Source organism: Thunnus albacares, chromosome 12 (genome assembly GCF_914725855.1).
Source record: "Thunnus albacares chromosome 12, fThuAlb1.1, whole genome shotgun sequence".
In the NCBI taxonomy this organism is placed as follows: Eukaryota; Metazoa; Chordata; class Actinopteri; order Scombriformes; family Scombridae; genus Thunnus; species Thunnus albacares.
The window spans coordinates 18,199,494-18,219,541 of record NC_058117.1 but is presented as its reverse complement, the minus strand read 5'-3'; the positions used below and the strand labels follow the sequence as shown (position 1 = coordinate 18,219,541).

General features: G+C 39.1%; 1 protein-coding gene across 3 annotated transcripts in view; it reads right to left on the bottom strand.

Moving 5' to 3' along the window:
- Nucleotides 1-19,554, bottom strand: part of LOC122993189 (acid-sensing ion channel 1C) — a 100,694-nt gene extending 81,140 nt beyond the window's left edge. For all 3 annotated transcript variants that reach the window (XM_044367133.1, XM_044367136.1, XM_044367134.1), the window contains exon 1: nucleotides 18,014-19,554. In XM_044367133.1, the coding sequence (XP_044223068.1) occupies nucleotides 18,014-18,568 (555 nt within the window). In that variant the 5' untranslated portion in view covers nucleotides 18,569-19,554. The remainder of the gene's footprint in view (nucleotides 1-18,013) is intronic.
- Between the last annotated feature and the right edge of the window lie 494 nt (nucleotides 19,555-20,048).

Sequence of the window (20,048 nt, the reverse complement as noted above, 5' to 3'; positions counted from 1 at the left end):
AGTTCTTGCCAGGGTCCTTGCTGAGGTCTGATAGTGGGACTACAGCTTCATAAGGAAACCTGGCTGCCTTATGGATGGGTCTCTGGCTGGGAATAGACGTACAACAGAAGACCAGGTGGCAGTGCAGTAGGAGGCTCTTGGCAGGAGGCGGTTTTGTGAGACTGGAGGGGAGGAGAATGTTATCCTGCTGGCTAAGGGAGCTGTTTCTCACCCCCTGGTACAAGCCGAACACCCTTCTGCCAGAACATGCCTGTGGCGTGTGGGACTTTCACCAAGTCTAGAAGGGAGAAGCTGAACTTAAAAATGATCAACTTCAGTACTGTGATTGTAGAACTCCAAAATACATTTTATTTTTTTGTTTAAGATGGCCATTATTTTATTGATATTACTCAAAATAATTTTTCATGAAAATATATACTCCTTCATAGCAGTTTGCCCATGCAGGTCACAAAGTTTTAAACGGGCACATGTTTACAGGGAAAAATCACCTTCACTACACAGCAAGTGACATGTTTTACACTACCAGCAGCAATTCTCTGCAGTATATTAACAAGAGGTGCTGAGTAGAATAACCACCATGTCTGAAAAAAACAATGAAAAATCCATCACATTTCTGATGATACTAATTGACTAGGAAACACAGTGCAAAAACACCACAGCAGTGATAGTATAGCATCAAGGATGTAACTGCAATGAAGCATCTCACAGACTAACACTTTAACATGCTGAAAAGTACAGCATATTTTTAGTATAGAGTCAGAATTAATATTCTTGTACTATTATCACATGCGTTCACCGTGATGTTTTGGTGTCAAGCCAGACGCCGCCTTCGTGTTCCAAACATGTCAGAGAATGGACCCTCGTTTTCACAAGAGTCAAGAACATGGCATTTTTCACATTGGCTGCGGTTTGCAGACGAGAGAGGAAATTGGTCTGGTAAATGAGATTGGGTGTGGGCAGTGGGTGAAGGAGGTGGAAGGCATGAGTTTGAGTGAAATCCTCTATAAAAAAAAGGGCTGAAGCGAAGATAGTCTGCAACAAGCCTGAATGAGGATGATCCCAGCTTCGCAAATTAGGAGGAACAGCAGTCTAAGTGAGCATTGCCCCTGCTCAGACAGTGACTCAAGCAGAAATGTCTCTGATAGTGGGTAAAAAAAAAAACAACCACCACAAAGGTCTCAGATGAGATGTATATCAATGAATAATACTGCGAAACAATCTGCATTCAGACACTATCTGTCTGCGACTTTTTTTCCTTCACTCCTTTTCCATTCTAGCCACAACCACAGAAAGTTATTTCTCTCTTATTTCAAAGCCAGAGGAGATTTTGTATTTCCTTTGAGAATTTATTCACCAGACAGAAGTATGTCCAAACCAAAGAGAGGCACTCTTAACCCTTCCATGTGTGGTAGGTCCTGAAAATCCCCTGTTTGAATCACTATTACAACTGCGGTTTCCAAACTTCATGTGGGCAGATTCCCACGGATCTAGCTAATCCTGTCACATGTTCCATTCCTCTGATTCAACTAATTTCATCATTTTACTGTTTTAATAATTAATGTGCAAGAGAAGGAGAGATGATCTAACAGATGAAATAAACCATTGTGAAATTGTAATCAGAGCAGCATCTATGACAATATGGCAATTAGTTTGCTTGGAAATGACAATTACTGTGTCAATAACTTCGGCTGTGTAGTCCCAGAATGCTACAGTGTTTTTGTACTAACACATACTAAAATATAGAAAATAAACTGGTGAAATATCACTTGCCAGCAGCTTCCAATCAGTTGTGCCAACTGAGGCCAATTATCAGACCCATAATGAGTTCATTAGGATAATGAAAGCGCCAAGGCTGATTTTCTATTCTGCATCTTAAACCCTTGTATTAGCTTCTCCACTAGCAATTTAGATTAGCAAACTTAAACACAGACTCAAGAAATGCATTGAGCAGATAAGACTTTTCTGCTGTGGAACATACAGAGGTTACACAACACTTCAGAATTTGGAGGAACGTGAAAGAATGATACAGACGAACACAGCGCAGTCTGTATGTGTTTGGAAAGTGATACATTGTGTTGTGTTGGCTCTGTGCTCCACATGGAATTGTAAATCAAACAATGACTCTGAGGTTTAAGTGCTGATATTTAGCTTTCAATGACCTACACACCCACGCAGGTGTTTTCAATTACTGCGGCTGATTAGACCTCTAGTCAGGTTAAAGCTGGGTGGAGCTACATGATGTCACAAAACTCTAGGGACCAATTAGAATGATAACAGGGTGAGTAGCCCCGCCCTAACAGGTGCAGGAATACTAACACGAGAGGGAGAGAGAGATGTCAATCAAGCCTAGTTTGCACACGTCCACATAGCCCTGTTATGAGTTGTTGTGAGTGTTTATATCCACCTTAGATGAACAGTGTAGGAGCTCTTGTCATTTTATGACCAATTTTCAGGGGACCAAAGGTAATTGCACAAACAAAAACATCAATCAAGTCATCATATTAAACATTTGGTTGCAAATCCTTTGCAACAAATAGCTGCCTGAAGTCTACGACCCAAAGATATCACCAGACACTTAATATCTTCTCTACTGCAACCTACTTCATGCCTTGTTTATTCTGGGGAGTTTTGCCTTCAGTCTTAGTGTCTTGGTCAATCTTGGTTGATTAATCGATTAGTCGATCGACAGAAAATTAATTGGCAACTATTTTGATAATTGAATAATTGTTTGGCATAAAAACATTTGGCCTGTTTTCAGTTTTCTCAAATGTGAGTATTTGAAGCTTTTCTGTCTCATATATAGCCAACTGAATATCTGTGGATTTTGGACAGTTGATTAGACAAAACATGACATTTGAAAAAGTCACCCTGGGCTCTAAGAAATTATAACAGGCATTTTTTACTATTCTGACATTTTACAGACAAAACAATAACTGTAATAATCACCAGATGAATCAATAATGAAAATAATTATTAGTTGAAGCCCTAACTGATTTAGCCAGTGAAGAACATGAAAATGTTTGGCCCTAAAAATCCTTGCTGTAGCATGTTATGAAACTTTAGCTCAGTCAGGAAGACTATCTTTTTCATGCTCAGGTCTGTAGTATTATTTCTCAAACCATCTGTCATTCCCATCCCTAATGCATGCTCATTCATAATTTCCTTGCTGTCATTGCCTGAGGCCATTAATTGAGACGTGAGCTGTTCACATCAGCTGGTACCATCTACCCAATAGCACGGTGACACACCTTCATTGTCAGCGTATTATTTTGCAGATGTCTTTTTAAATATGTTTTCTTCCTGTCTGCCTTAGTTCTTTCCTGCTGCCATTATGCGTACCCTACCACCTCCCCATCAACGCCCAGTCTTCACAGATTCATCAGCGCACCACTTCATCAACCTCATCAGCCTTATCAGTCTCAGCAGAAGTCATCAGCCACCATCAACACCAACAGTGTCTGGACTCCATGGGGGGATTTATCTTGCTGCTGCTCAGGACTGATGTCCCTCGATTACAAAATCTCCCTGTAGAGTCTAAGTGCCAAACACAAGACCTCATCACCAATATCATCTGTATAATAATAATAATCCTTTTTCTGCTTCCTTCGCTTGTCTCTCCTGATTGAAATGCAGTTCCAATATGGATGTGAATAACACCCTCAAACACCCTTAAAGCTGAAAGTCGGCACTTTAACCTCATAGTTACGGCTTTAATTCAAATCCAATACACATGAGTAGAGAAAAAATGACTGAAACAGTGTCACCATCCAAATACACATGTGCCACGATGTACACAGGATGCTGGTGTATAAGTGCTAATTACAATATGACTAAGCCAGAGATCATGTGCTGAGTGAAGAAAATACCCCCAAAAAATATCATTGAAAAAATCTGCCATTGGTAAGATCCATGAACTGGGGTGAGTCACATTTTGTTCAAATGTGGCAAATGCACTGTACGGTGCCTTATGTACCAATTGTAAATAAAGGTGTTATTTTGGAAATGTAATAAAAGCATGGCAAAAACAGAGCGGTAATGAATCACTGATCATTCATTTGCAGCGCTTTCCCCATAAATTCATGACGGTGGTCGTCATTACTCATCCTCAGCTTGAAGCATTTGAATGAGGTCGCCGCTCCCGTCATTAGCCTCTGTGAAATAAGCACCACCTCTCAGTGAGAAGTTTGAAACACCACTCAGCTGCACAGCAGATAATAAAGCATGGACAAGGCTATCTGCTTTAATTTATATGCAGGCAGAGTGATCTGCCTCAGGCATGTTAGGCCTGACTAAGCAGACTGAGTGAGACATTGACTCGTCTGCAGAGAGCCTTCCCACGACCCACTGAAGAGAAACGCATCTCCTTCGGCTTATGAGTGGCGGCGCTACACTGATGTATAGAAACTCTGATGTCTCTGGAAAATCAGCTTAACGTGATCTTGACCAGACCTCATGATTACCGTATGGCATTGGCTTGTAGAGTTGTGAGACAGGAATTTCTAAAGCATCTCAACTATCGCGGCATTATCAAGAGCTTACATCTGGGTAACATGTAGCCTAAAACCAGCCATTAGGGAGAACTAGCTCAGCTACCAAAGCAGCGGTTTCTTAATAACAATTACTGTTTTAAGTGTGAAGTGTCTTCAAAAAGAAATGTTCCCCTGTGGCTGTCATACATAGAGACTCCTAATAGACTTTATCAGCCGATATGAGAGAGAGGGAGAGACAGAGAAGAAGATGGAGATGAAACAGAGGAGGGATGAAGCAGACATGAGGACAGAGACAGAGAGACACAGAGAGATAGAGAGAGAGAGATTCCCTTGGCATTCTGGGGTACATAAATTATTTGTCTGTTGCATTTGTTAAATGATAAGAAGATATTGTAAATGCAGTGCTACATTATTTTGGTAATTACTGTATTCTGAGGCAGCCAATAATGACTGAAATAACAGCTCTTTTATGAGAGAAATTTTCAAAACATAGCTATTCAGACCATGGGTGTTTACATCCAAAAGAGCTGAGGGGTCTGTTTGAGCTAATACAGCTTAAACTAAACACAGAACATTCCTACTATCTGTACTAGAAAGTAATTTTTGAAGAAAATGTTTTTTTTTATATAATGATGTTCAGTTCATCAACAGACAAAATACCAAGAAATTAACATTTTCTGATCAAAACAGTCAGAGCTGTGATTGTGTTGTATTGGGAAAAGAGTGAATCAGCAGCAGCAAAGGTTTACTAATCCGCAGATGCAGAGGCAGCGACGGGAGACAGGAAGGTACGAACTGTGCTGCAGAATAGAGACACTTTGAGATAAGCACAGTTACAGAAAATGCAAACTAGATGAGTCACCACTCCTCCTCGCACGTATCAGAACAACACTTTTCAGGTAAGGTCATTACAATTACAGATAACAATACAGAGCCGGAATACAGTACTGTGCAAACTGTGTGACTGTGTTTCACTTCATCTATTGCAGGTTTGCAGTTCTGTCGACGTCCTCCCCATAACCCCCTCAAGCTCACTTAGTAGGAGCTTTGGCCCTCATTTATTGCGCTATTGTTGAAACCACTGCGAATCTAAAGATTGGCATGGTGGTGATACAGACACTGTGTGATTCATGGTGCTTTCTCGATATTAGCAGAAGAGTGCAAGCTGAGAGAGCACATCTACAACACATACAGTGCATTTCTGGCTGTGCTCTGAAATAACACAAAGCCCACTTTCAACTGCCCCCCATTAAAATCCACAGGTGGCATGTAGGCTCCCAATCAAATCCATTAATAAATGAGAGCCATTGTAATTTTGAATTAAACCCAGCTCTGAACTCAGCTTCAGTCACATTTGGATATCCATGACAACAGTCAATTTAGCACTTTTTTTTATAGGGTCTGACCGTGAATACACACCATTTCAGTGTCCAAACTGTAACAGCCCCTAACAAAATAAAACAAGCAGTCACACACAAGGTTGGGAAGCTTTACATTCCAAAAGATGTGTTACTGGTGAGAATCATGTCCCCAGTGAAACCATTATTTTATATCCTCCAGTTCCAGAGCCATAATAAGTCTCAGGGGAGTGCATAGCAATGACAAGCATCTCCCTCTAAACACGGAGGAAGGCAGGAAAGGCTAATAAATTGGAACTTGTTACAGTTGTCAGATCGAGGATCAATCATCAAGCGTGAACATAAAACACTTTATACAGCAACAGTCTGTTATACTACCTTTAAGAAGTTTGAACATACAGTCACTACATTTAACTGTAACTTTCTCAAGAAACAAGTTTGAACCAGTGAGAAATAAAACATAATTTATTTGCATTAGTTCAAATGCAACCCACGTATCCTTCAGTAATGCCAGTTTTACACCAAACACACAATAGAGAGCAGCACATAAACTGGGATAATATGGACTACACAGAAATGTGCATCATTCTTTAGATTCCTGTTCTTTGAGTTGGAATTATCTAATTATATAAGATGACCATCAGATTTTATGACGTTTAAATACCAATACCAGGTCAAATACCTCCACATTAATTAGAGCTAGTCTTTGATTCTTATTATAGAACAACAGAGAATAAATTCTTCTCTTAAAATATCCTGAAAAAAAGGAATCTCATTGAGCTCATGCTCACATATTGATTCTCTTGAGTGAAGACTGCCTCCTTTAGTATGTCGTAATGTTCACTGATCCAATATATTGATCAGCAGGGGAATGAGATGTCATTTTGTTGTCAACATAGTCAAATGCTGGTGAGCCACAGCATGCTGAACATAGAGGTCTTTCAGAGCAAATACAGAGAGAGAAGAAATAAAGGGATATAGGATTGAAGTTTGCATTGCAGCCCATGTTAACTGCAGGAAGACTGTGTTGCACCTTAAGAGCTGGTTAGATGAGTCGGGTAATTGTGCTGAACGTAGAGTAATGCAATTCGTCAGCATAGGAGCATGCCTCACAGACGACTGCCATGGCAACAGACTGGCCCAAGGTAACAGGGGGCTAGATTTCATTTCAGTTCACACTGAAATGAGAAAACAGATTTATCATGAACCTGTACATATCAGGCTTCGATTTATTTAAGCAGCTAATGGTTGAAGACTGAAGGTTAAACAAAGAAAGGTTATCATCTGTGTTCAGACATCTGATAAAAAAAACAACAACAAAAAAACATAATTTTTTGATTGGTACATGATTGCTAATGGCACTTCAGTCATTACTGATAGAGCCTGGAAAACATAAGCATTTAATTGTTTTTGTGCTTACTTGTTTGTTAATCAGTAAATGCTTAAAATCCAATGTAATTCTATTAACTGTTTAAATTTCAGACATTTAATCAATTGAACAGTTTCATGCACTGAAGCAGATATGACAGTCTGTTTGATGGTCTGAAAAATCTGTTGTTTAACTGGTGTGCAATAGGACCTTAGCTGGACCCAGTAAAGGGAGACAAAAATAATTACGATCCAATGAGTGTTCAAAGGGCAGATAATATACTCCCTTGTCAATGCAAGGACTTTCCCTTTGGCTACATGCTTGAAATCTTGGAGTTGCCACAATTGAGAGAGATTAAAAAACAGAGAGGACGAGTCATGAGATAATACATTTCATAAAGACATTGCTGAAAGCTGGGATGATAATTCCAGAGTATAAAGCTGTATATGATATTTGCATGTGTTGCCTGGCAACCCTCTCACCAGACTAGAAAGTTGATATTGAATGACTACGTTAGAGGACTTTACATCCAATGCCAACATTTTTAAATCTTTCTACCGTGTCTATGCATGAAAACTATGGTGAGGTTATGGTTTGGGAAAGACTGTGTTAATGGTAAATAAAATATGGTTCACGTACGGTTGAGGTTAAGCAACCAAAACACTTGGTGGTTACAGATCATGTTTACTTCATGCTTTAATAAAATATTAACTGCAGGTCTGTGACAGGACGCAAACCAGTATTTTGTATGAAAGTCAGACATATTACACACTCATCCACCACTCCAACCTCCACACTACAGTATTACTTCCTGTCTCGCTGCATGTGGAGTCTTGCATTGGCACTGAACTTTGCTACTGGATATAGATCTTGACGTACAGAATTGTCCAATATGGGTGTAAATCATAAGAGACTGGGCTGAGCTGGAATAGAGCTCAGGTTAAAGAAGTTAAAATGAATACATACAAGTGGAAAATACACTTAAAGGCACTCCTTACATCAATATACAAAAATAAAATTCAGATGTTAGCTCAGAGGGTTACACATGGAGAGGTTGGAGAAATGCCTGAGTGTCTCATAGCAGAGGTGTGACCTTCTGTCTGGCCACTGACCGCAGGCTATCACATCATCTAACAGCTTTGTGCCTGTAACTGCAGTATGTTCTGCAACTGCAGACTAGAACAGTATATAAAAATAAGCTTGTTGAAGGCTTACTTGTGTCTCTATTTCTGGCCACAGCACTGTAAGATTGGATTTTTGCAACTACTGAAGTGTTTGAGGGCCATTGACCTACTATGCATTATTCAACATAGTTCAGCTGACACTGTGAAAAGCAGCACCAATGATGCAAAACAATACGCAACACATGAGCTGCAGGAATAAGAATAAAATCACATCATACTGCTGTCCATGTAAAACCCTTGTGTGAAGTAAAAAGGATCTTCTGGATTTAGCATTAACCACAAATTAAAGGATTTTGAAAGATAATAGTATTGGCCATGGTTGTTACGGGACAAATGAAAGAGACAAATCATGACAGAGCACATTATGTACCAAGCGCAAACTAAGTGGGTTTAATGATGAAAAATGCAGCCAGTGTAAAGCTCAGAGGCACACACCAATCTCCCTAAGATTAATTTCATTAAGAACAGTAATTCAAGACTGCAAGCCATCTCATATCAAAGCAAAAGCAGAGCAGACAAACAACTTGGAACTTTTTCATTATGAGGATAAAATGTTCTAAAAGTCTTTCTTGGGAAAGGAAGAAATTTTGTTATTCCTTAATTTTTAAATATTCCTACAAGACATGTGAAAGTGGAAACATTTTGTTTCTCATGAACAAATCTCATAAATGGAGCTTGTACGATACAGAGGGACATGTTGACTATTTGGTCTTCATTCAAGTAATCCAGTCTTGGATTAAGATAAACGAACCGCCACAGCCCATGAATGTAAATGAGTTAAGCACAGCAGCCCTATTTATGATCATGCAACGCAGGTCGCAATCAAGGTAATGACAGGTGAAATGATTTCTAACGCAGTTCTGTCTGTATGATTAGTGGTTCAATAAACTAAAATATAAGGGACTGAGGGAGTCGCCTGTTTTCAAGCTGTGGGCAAAATTTGGTGGGAATTAAACATTCTGAACATGTAGGAGGCAGAATCGATTTACTCAGAGACATGTTCATTTGTGCTTCCACATTGTGTTGTTGTATTTTAATGGAAAAGGCACTCATGCAAATAGAAGGTGCAAAATGCTCATTGTGCCCCAGAAAGACCAAAAATATAGAACTGCTTGTTTTGCAGAAGAAACTACATATTTGGTTAATCTGCTGTTCTATACTGATGATTCATGAGCGTAAATTAAACTAGATTAAACTTTGCTCACATTATAAATGCACAGTTTTACAAATATTTTGATCAAGTGATATCACTTTACCTGAGGTTACACTGATTGAATAACAATAACAGTCTCAAGCAAACTGAGTGCCTTGTGTGCTATTTTCTATCTGCAAATATAAGGGAGGCAATGAACCAACAGATACAGTAACTTTTAGTTTCAAACTGTGTTCTGGCAATTTGAGCTCCCTCACGGGGAGCTTTGATGCTGACTAAACCAATTTTACTTTTGGAGCATTAAATTGAAAATTCTCTCTTAATGTTTGGAACCTTCATTATTCTCAGTTTAGCATCTTACTGGAACCTGGTTATTTTTATCATAGAAAGCAGGACTGAGTGTACAATTGAAATCATATGGAGATATACATATATTTCTGATATTAGTATATATTATGGAATGGCAAACTCAAAACTAAAATAATCAAAAAGTTGAACTGTACTCAACTGTTACATATTACATCAGTCAAAACTCAGGTCAGACAGAAACTTCAATAATTCTTTTTCTTGTATCTGATAATCAAAATTATTCAAGTAAAGTCAATTTTATTTATATAGCCTGATATCACAAATTCCCCTCAGGGGCTTTACAATATGTACAACATACATACAACACCCTGTATCTGTCAACCCTCGCTTCCAGAAAAAAACTAGTTTAGAAAAACCCCACATTTAAAGGTCAAGAATGAGCGGCTTTTTTGCTTTTAATTATGACTTTGAATCACTGGTTTGGAGTAGGAGTTCTGTAAAACAATTACATGATATGATCACATCATCACAATATGATTCCTCTCAAAGTCGTTAAACGAACAATTTGAGTCATTGCCCATCCCTGATGCAATGTCTGGCTGTTTGTACTTCAGGTTTATTTGTTTACAGTCATTATTCTGTTGTAGTGTTTTACCTAAACTTAATTGGGCGTTTTTTTATACCTGGCTGCGTTAAACAATGGCTTACAATAAACAATGAGTCAGAACTTCATTTGCCTTACTATAGTCAAATACAGATCAATGAAAAAATGTATTGACACAACAGCCAAACCCATTCAGTCTCTCCTGTGCCACGCAGCTCCACATGAGTTTGACTTTTTATGACTGTTTTAAATATTTTAGTAAGATATGGATAGTGAGGCTGCTGCTATAATTATCATAGCAGGGAGTATTAGTGCAATATTTTTGGCTATACCACCCACCCCTATTTTTGACCAGCAAGCTAGGAAAACTAACACCTGTCACAGCAATGTGACACGGGGCAATTATTTGTATTATAACAATTCATAACATTATTTATACATTTTAAACTAACTTTTGACAGCTATAGGACAGTATGAGTCTCCATAGGAATATTTAGACATGCAGTATTACAGGAAACTTGGTCACAGCAGCAGCAGCAGCAAGCTATGATAACTAATGTTATCTGCTGATGTCAAATACGAGCAGTGACATAGAGCAAACAGAGTTTAGGCTCATTCGAGACAAATTTCACCCTGCATCCCTGTATGGAATTTGGATGAGAGAAACCGGAAACTGCAGCCAAGTTAGACAGTTTCAGGCGTCCAGAGATTACACTGAAAGTTAATAAAATATTTTTCATATTGCAAAACTGTTGGGTCAGTGATAAGGTAAGAAGTGTCATGCTAATTTTAATTAAACTATCACACAGCTCGTCAGTCTCCAGTAATTGTTGATAATGTGGATGTTTTAAGTTTGACATATACCTTTAGCTATTATATTTTTTCCAATATTTGTTGTTTAAAGAGCCCTTCCACTAGATTGAAATCACAATATAATTATTCAATGATTATGACAAAAACAAACATACAGATAACAGCACTCATGGCCTCCAATTTCTTCTGCACACTGTTTCTGCAACAATGATGTATTACTTTTCCAGGCTTGCTTCAGTCAGAAGTCCTGAGATTAATTCACCTGCAGTGAACATCGGGGGTTGCTTCACTCAGACTACGCTAGCTGAATGTTACTGAACACTAGAGTAACTTTGTCAAATGTAATGGTGTTTCTTTCACTAACAGCATGTCTCAAACTTTTTTCATGGCATAGTGCATTTATTTTTAGGTCTGGTTTGATATCACTTACTTGAATGAAACAATGGCAGAGAAACATAGACTTCTCCATGAAATTACTCTTCTCCTTCTTAGACATACTGTTGTTTACAACACACATATATTTCCTCTTTCTGCCTCCTTGTCATGCCCTACTCTAAATAATGGAGACCTAAGTGTAACAGGTAATGTTGTAAACAGTAGTAGGGATCAGGTGATTCACGACTTAAAAGACTTTAAAAGAACGAGGACTGTTGTTAAATTTAATGATTATGTGGTCTAAATTAACAGCTTTAATGTGTATGTATAAGCTGACAAGATCACTTATGGGAGGCTTGTCTGAGAGTATTTGTCCGAAGATATTCCTGTAATGACCATGTTTTACAGAGTATGTTAAGTGAAGTACTTTGTGCTGACATTTTCCCATAAAAGAAATGTCTTCACACCTTGCTAATGTGAATCCACATCAGGAACCTGTATCGCTCGGTGAGTCAAATATCCCTTTAACCAGTAAATGGTTTAAACCCCTTTAACCACCATCAGTACAAAGGCACAGAGGATATTTGGTTTTGTAAAAACGGTCACAGATGGTCACAGATTTTTCATTTAAAAATGCATTGCACCTCAGCTCTGTTTGTTACAGTTTATCTAGTCTGATTTTGCACATACACCATGTTCTCCTCTTTTCCTACACGTCCTCTTCCTCTGAGTTTGTACAGAGTATGTCTGCCTCTTGAGAAACTCATGAAACGTTATTCAGTGGAGCGTCTTGTTTTCTTCTTTCCCGACACTCTCCGATGTTGCTTCCCTTCACTGTGTTCACGTATCAGCTACTGTTACCGAGCAGCTGGTAGTACAGCGTAGATACATGAATTCTTTTTTTTTCTTTTTTTTCCCACTTTAACTGATCAGTTTAATGATGCAGATTTAAAGACTACTTGTTCCCACCAGCTGAATTCTGAGGATAGCTTTGTTCCACAAAGTCAGCCCACATACCCACTTGACAAAACCAAATGACTTCAGTAGGTTCACACGGTGGCTGCAGGAGCATTTTGTGGATTTTCCGTTTTACCGCTGCAAATTCTATTTCATGGGAAGAAGCTTTGTGAGGTGTTGGTACGCGCTCTCATTGTGTTGTGTTGGTACATGCTCTGACTGTATATCCCTGTATGTTTACACATGCCTCCATGTGTCGGTGCCAGCTACAGTTTTCCGGACTGCAGGCATGCCTCTGTGTGTTCTGTCCGCGCATGGTATGTACACATGGTAAGAGGATATGTAAACAAAGGTTTGAGCATATGCATCGGTTAGACCCTGACTGATGTTGGATTTTGAGAGCTGAAACTAATATTTGGGAGTGCAAAAGTCCTGATAACAATACCTCTCAGACACACACATAGCAGCAAAGGCATATGTGTAACAAATAAGTTTAAAGCTGGACTAAGGGGTCATGCATAATGATGAACCTACAGATATCACTCGACTCTGAAGTTTCCCCTCATTTCTACAAAGCATTGTAGCGTCTTTCTCATTGTATTGATTGAATGGCCTGCACTGTTTTTGTTTACTAGCAGTGCTGTCATCAATCCTGTTTCCACCTGCACCAGGCAGCTGTTTTTAGCAAAAAAGGTCTGATACACAAACTGTACGCACCAAATGACATATAGTTAGTGATTAACGACTAGCTGGTGGACATAGTGGAGCATTTAGCTGCTCAAGAGCTCTAGAGACGAGTTGAGAAAAAGAGTTGGTGTATGTATTTATTGCCTGTATCTAAGCGTTTCTTGTGTGAGACATGAATATGCGCAGGATGTGAAAACAAATTTCCCTCCTGGGACAATAAAGACTATCTATCTACATTTGTCGCGTGGCCAGAAAAACAACACTAAATGAATGCTAATGTGGCTTTGTGTCGGCTGGATGTGTCAACTATTTGTTAAAATGTTTGCCGTAACAAATTTATAAGGTGATAATATGTCAGTGTTGTGTTTACAGCTTGTTCCGCTTCCCCCAAGTGAAAAAAATATTAATCAGTCGATGCTGCTTTAATCACGGCTCAATTCTATGTGGGTGACAGGGTCCAGGTACAGCTTAATGTAAATGTATTGCAGCCATTATTTGGTACAATTGTATTTGAAAAGTCAAAATATCTTCTAAGAGAAAGGTTGATTCAGACACTGACACATAATTTGGTTATCAAAGAATTGGGACAAATATTTATTTTACAGGGTTTCTTACAATTGATCATTATACTTATTATTAACAGAATCTGCATCACCATCTGCTGAAATGTGAGATTTTACTCTGCCAACTCAGCTGCTGCAGTGTTGTAAACAAAAGAACCTGCACAACAAACAATGAAATTATTACTGTTTGTAAATTGCATTATTTGCTCTATTTGTGCATATCAGCCATACTGTATACCACCAGTATCCGTTGGCCAGTAATATTAGGGCCTCTGAAATATGGGCTTGGCTCTTGCATCATTCAGGTCGGAGGGGGAGGCTTTAAATGTTCAGGACCTCTACCTAAAACTAAAATCTCCACTGTGTAGATCCACAACACACATTGTGTCATCCCGCCTCATCTCAGCTATAGCCATGTTTCAGCCTCTCGGCACCTGCTGTCATCTAGAAGATAAGATGAAAGATAACTCACATCTTAAAGACTGAGCTTCAGCAAAATGTGATGATGAATACTGATTTTACACACTCAGTGAGAAATGGACAGAAATGTAGCCCAGAGGCACTTGTCATGACCTGTCAAGATTTAAGAAAGGGGTGCTACATCCACACGGTCAGATTATGATAATCAACCTCTTGTTCACTAGCTGCAGTCTATCATCGACTGAGGTGCCATTTACATACACTGTTAGTAATAGGCTACTCATGTGGTCTTTGAAAGACGTGCAAGTCAATAAATACATATTGATAAAGGTCATTTCTCTGACCAGAACACTGCCATTTAATCTTAAATACCACCTTTAAAATGTAAATTTACCATATGAACAGGTATAATCCCCAGTATCTTAAATTAAACTATTGAAGTTGTATTACAGTTGATATGGTGACAAAAATGTCAAAATTAAAACCTAGTTAATCCTACTATTATCTTATGTCAAGGTTTCAGGATTAGCGTTATAATAGGGTAGGAAAGCAGCTTTTGTGAGATTTCAGGAGAAGATTTCAACTCTGGTTCACTTCAGACTGTAATGTAGATTTTTACACATTACCAAAGACTTTGTGCTAAATGTGTTTTATCATTCTGAGACTAAGCTCACCATGGTAGGAATTTAAGCATATGAATTTGTGGAGGTTATAGCGTATGCTCATCTAAAGGATGAGGATACTCTCAAAAATGTATCAACTACATTTGAAAAAAAGCGGTTTTTCAAATTGAAACAGCTTGTTTTGACCCAAGAACTGGGCTAGAGAGCTAACTAAATGTTCTTAAGATTGGGCCATGCATGGGCCTCAAAAATTCTCTGTTTTTTCATGACATTTGTAACATATGCCCCATAAAATCATTAACAGGGATTAAAGTAGTTACTGGAAACACAAATTGCCATTCGCCTCTTACCCATCCATCTATTACAATGCAAAACATTCTGAATGCTTTGTTTCCCAACTGCATCATAACACAGACTTAATGGAATTCTTCCTTCATTTATTCAAGGTCAAAGCTCATCACTCCCAAAGTCCTTTGCATTGTAAATCTTCCTCTCAACGCGTCTGTGAGGGAATTTGAATAATTGAAAATTTCCTGTAGTCGTTGTCTAAATATCAGAATACTGCCAGTGAATAGTGATTCTGTGTTTTGAAAAGAAAACAACATGAACACATATTAGTAGATGAAGTCAACAAAACTCAACTTGGTATATGAGGAACATGTCTTGATTTTGTGCCTTCTCCTGAAGATTTCTAATAGAAAGGTAGCTGAGATGGGTTCTTTTTCCCACTGAAGCAGGTTATGAACTCTGTCACTCCATTAGCTAGCAAGCCTCAGTGTTTACAGTTAGTTTTTGTGAGATTATTATCAGATAGAGCACCAAACACTCAGCTAGATGGGTATGGCATACTGGCATTCATCCAAGCTCTGACAAACACATTTCTGCCCACTGAGAGCATAATGCAGCGTGGTGTGGCACTGCTTGAACCGCTCCATCCAAACAACATACCACAATGATGGAAGGATATCAACAAGACTGTTCAAACCTGATGACACTTCAGAGCCAGGTGGAGGGTCACGGTTTGCTGGACCACCAAATCCGCCCAACAAAAACAAGTCAACATTCAGCATGAACCAAATCCATCAACTGTTTCTACAAGCTCATTTGAGGCTGCAAGCATTTTCAATCAAGCAATATGACAACAATTAGCTTCCCATGAATGACTTGTTTGTTAAGACACTCTTGAGTGCTGCTTGGAAACAAACATATACATGGACACAGTCCCAATGCAAGATATTTGTGACACAAATTGAAAAGAAATACGATTGAAAGGAAATATTAAATTAGTGTTTTATCTTTTCCCTACAGCAGAGAAGAGCTTTGATCAACTCTAAAGATTGTAGAATCAGTCACTTAAAAACTGGCCATCTGTAGGGATTTCTTTCAGGGTTGATTAAAGATACAACATAGATAACAAATCGTATTTTTTGAGAGTGGATAGACTCAATTGGGAGATAAGTAAGTTAGGTGTTACTCCATCAAACCTGCACTTTAAGAGATTAGATATAGGACAGAGACACAGAGCAGATAATAAAGCGTCTTAAATTAAGAGTTGGGACTTAAATGGAAACAAGTGATATTGCAGTGCTGCCTGTCTCTTGGCTGCTTCTTAAATTTTTTTTTGGCTGATGTACAATATTCTTGTTTAAATAAAATAATGGGCAATCCAGACTGAGAAAAGAAGAGCTTTGCCTACTGCTGCTGGTAATGAATGAAACAGTCTGATTACACCCAAACTTGTATTGGATAGCAGTAAGAGTGGAGAACACGGGTTGCATGACAGGAGAAATGTTTAGAGCTACATCATAACACAAAGAAATGTAAAATGAACTATAGTGAATGACGTCACACCCTCTCACTTGCCATTTTTCATGATGCTCTTTTGACTATGGCAATAACCGACTACAGGACCAACATTTTTTTTTTTTTTTTTTACAGTGTACATTACGATACAGCTGCTGCACATAGCTGTGTTAAATTCATTACATGGATAATATATTGTCCTCATGTCACCTGGATCCAGGTCTCTGCTTTAACTAATATATTCTATCACTTCTAATCAACACAGGAAACAACTGTGGGTCCATGTTCATTTTACTGTGACTGTTTTAAATTAGTTTTCAGTTTAATACTACTTCATCACAACCTGTATAGACATGTGCGATTTCAAATGAATCAGGTTAAAACTGAAACAAAAAGATTGTATGGTGAATGAGAAGTAAGGTTGGACAGATAGTCAAAGTAAATAAGAAAATCTACTTAGACTACTTACTGATAACTCAGCACCAAAGACCTTCCTCTGAATGATTTCTAGTCTTTATAGAAGTTATCCTCTTTTTTAGGCATTTGAAATACACAACAAAAATGACTTTGTTTTCATTGAAGAGTGAGCAATAACTATTGTGAAACAGATAATTTAGAGAAGCACTAATTCTAATAAACAAGGGACAGAAATAATGACAACAGACAGCACAGTGACCTCCAACCTAATAACAAAGCAATATTCAGTTTGGAGCCTCAATTTGTACAACATGATTAAAACATCTGTCAGATTTACCAAAACAAATGCTTGTTGCTGAAACAATCTATTTGACCTCACAACAACACCTCGTATACAAAAAGCTCAATTTCAAACTCAAGTGGTACCTCCAAAAAAACAACATCTAACAAAAATGATTTCCCTCCTCCTAGAAGCAAAGCTGTCTTCAGAAATCACTGAGTGATTCAGTAATGGCAAAAAAGGAAAATCATTGCAGCATTTCACCTCAGGACTTAACCTTATCACAAATGTCATCCACTGTTTGCTCTTCTCACAGCACAAGCATCAACAGTACACAATACAATACCTAATCACAATTAATTTCAACAGCAGCTTTTTTAAGTACTGACAACACTATAAAAACACTTAAGAAATAACAAATGCAATAAACCCAGACATTTGCTTCAAATAAAATGCTCAAGCAACATCAAAACTCAGTCTAAGCTCATCTAAACATGAAAGAAAGGGACAGACTGTCAGGACTGGCAGGGAATAGAAAAGCAGACATGCAGTACAGAATTGCAGCATGTTGAGTGAGAAGATAAGAGCATGGACGCATGGACACTTACTGTGGTGAAGTTCACCGGGTAGCAATCCTCTCCTCGAAAGGTGCATTGCAGTAGCATGTCGTTGATGTCATGACCTGTGCGGTTATAGAAATCAGTCATGTTGAACAGTTTGGGCTTGAAGTTCTGGAAGTTTGCCTTATCCTTAAGAGCAGCCAGAACCTCAGGCTCAGCCAAGTGTGGGTTGGCTATTTGATAGTTATTATTGAGGAGGGCCAGGAGCTCCCCCACATGATAGAGGTCATTTCTGGTGATTTTGGAAAAGCGGAACTCATTGAGGTTACAGAAGGTGACAGCTGGGAAGGTGAGGTTAGTCGCCGCTACCTCGTCCAGCTTGGTGACGTGAGGGTACTCCAGGTAGTATGACACTCGATCCATGCAGACCAGCATCAATAAGCCTAGTGAACCAAGGAAAGAAAGAGTCCAAAGGAACCGACGGAATGTCATGTGCCCATAGGCGAATATGTGACTCATGCCATGTAGGGTGGATATGTTAGCAAAAGCTTGCAGGTTCGAGGGCCTGATGCTTTCAATGCTTTCCTCTGAGCTTCCTTTCATGGCTGTAGAGTGATGCTCAACACTGTTTCCCCAAGAACTTCAGGTCAGAGACTTTGCTTAGCAACAGCAATAGCAGAATCCAACCGTGGTGTTGGTTTGGCACACTGCTTCTTTATTCCCTCAAGAATGGTTCAGTAAATAGCTACCTTAAAATGGTTGTCAGTCTCTGTAACAGTTTTCCTTTCATCACAATTCACCTTCCAGTGGTTGTCAGCTGTTCCTGTAGTCCCAGGTCCCCCCTTTTCTTTCAGCCTGCTATTTTATTATCTCCAAAGCTGTCTCTCTCACTCCCTGCTCAGCTGTCCTTTGTAGCGGCACCAAACACAATGACAGCTCCAGAAACACCCACTTCTACCAAAATGCAATGCCTCCTGATTCCTGAGTTGTGTGAAAAGGGACAAGAATACAAGAGACAAGAAACGAGAGAAGAACAGAGAAAATCGCAGACGTAAGGACAGAGGCAAAGAGATAAGAGGGGGTGGGGGGGGGGACTGCAATGAAAAGGGCTAGCGTTTGGAGAGAGGTGCTAAGCCTCAGCAGTCAATGGGACCCTTCCTCCTCCAATCGGAGAGAATGCCTCTACATCGCTGTGATAATGGGATGCAATGGTTTTGTGAATGGAGGTAATAAAGAGAGAAATGGCTCACTGGTCCCTCGCTGCCACCTTCCTTTTTCTCTCGTGTCTCTTTTGCTCTTCTCTTTTCTTCCAGAAATGAAAATGAGGGGGGTCAAAGACCTCCGACCAGCCCACCACTGTGCTTGGCAACCGGCGTTCACAGCTTCCACGGGTTCCACTTCCTTATTTGCACAGATCCTTAGTTAATAGAGAAGACCACCTCTTGATGCTTTATGGTTACCCCCCACCAGCATAACCACTAAAGCCGCTTCGAGACCTCCAGCTTTGGTCCTGTTAACATACAGATTTATATTCTGCCGTGTGGAGCCTTTCACTCTCTTTTTCGCTTCCTCTCTCTCTCTCTCTCCCACCACTCCCCCCTTTCTTGCGCTCTCTCTCTCTCTCTCTCTTTCAGTCTCCCTCTCTCTCCCTCTTCCTCTTTAGTAGTCAGGATCCATCCCACTGCTGAATGGCTGCTTTGCCTGTGTGTCTGTGCTCACAGGGGAAGTCTCTCAATCTGGACACCACCTTCAATTGTGTTATTATTCTCTAATCTGCTCCTACAGCCTCTGCCATCAGCATGTTTGCTCGCATAAAAGAATGCCACAGGTTGCATGTTTATTGCATTGACGTATGTATTTAAATCTAACTGGAGATGTCCCCATTTTAACCTTTTTATCGCCATGAGAACAAGTAAAGCAAGAAAAGAGATGACCAAATACACCTGGCTATGTCTTGATTATTACATATAATTAATCATTTGATTTGAGATCTTTATGTATTGTCTTCTCTTGTGAAAGCATGGGTATTTATTTATTTATTTATTATTGCAATTGAAAGCAATGAACTAATTCAAAAAGCCTT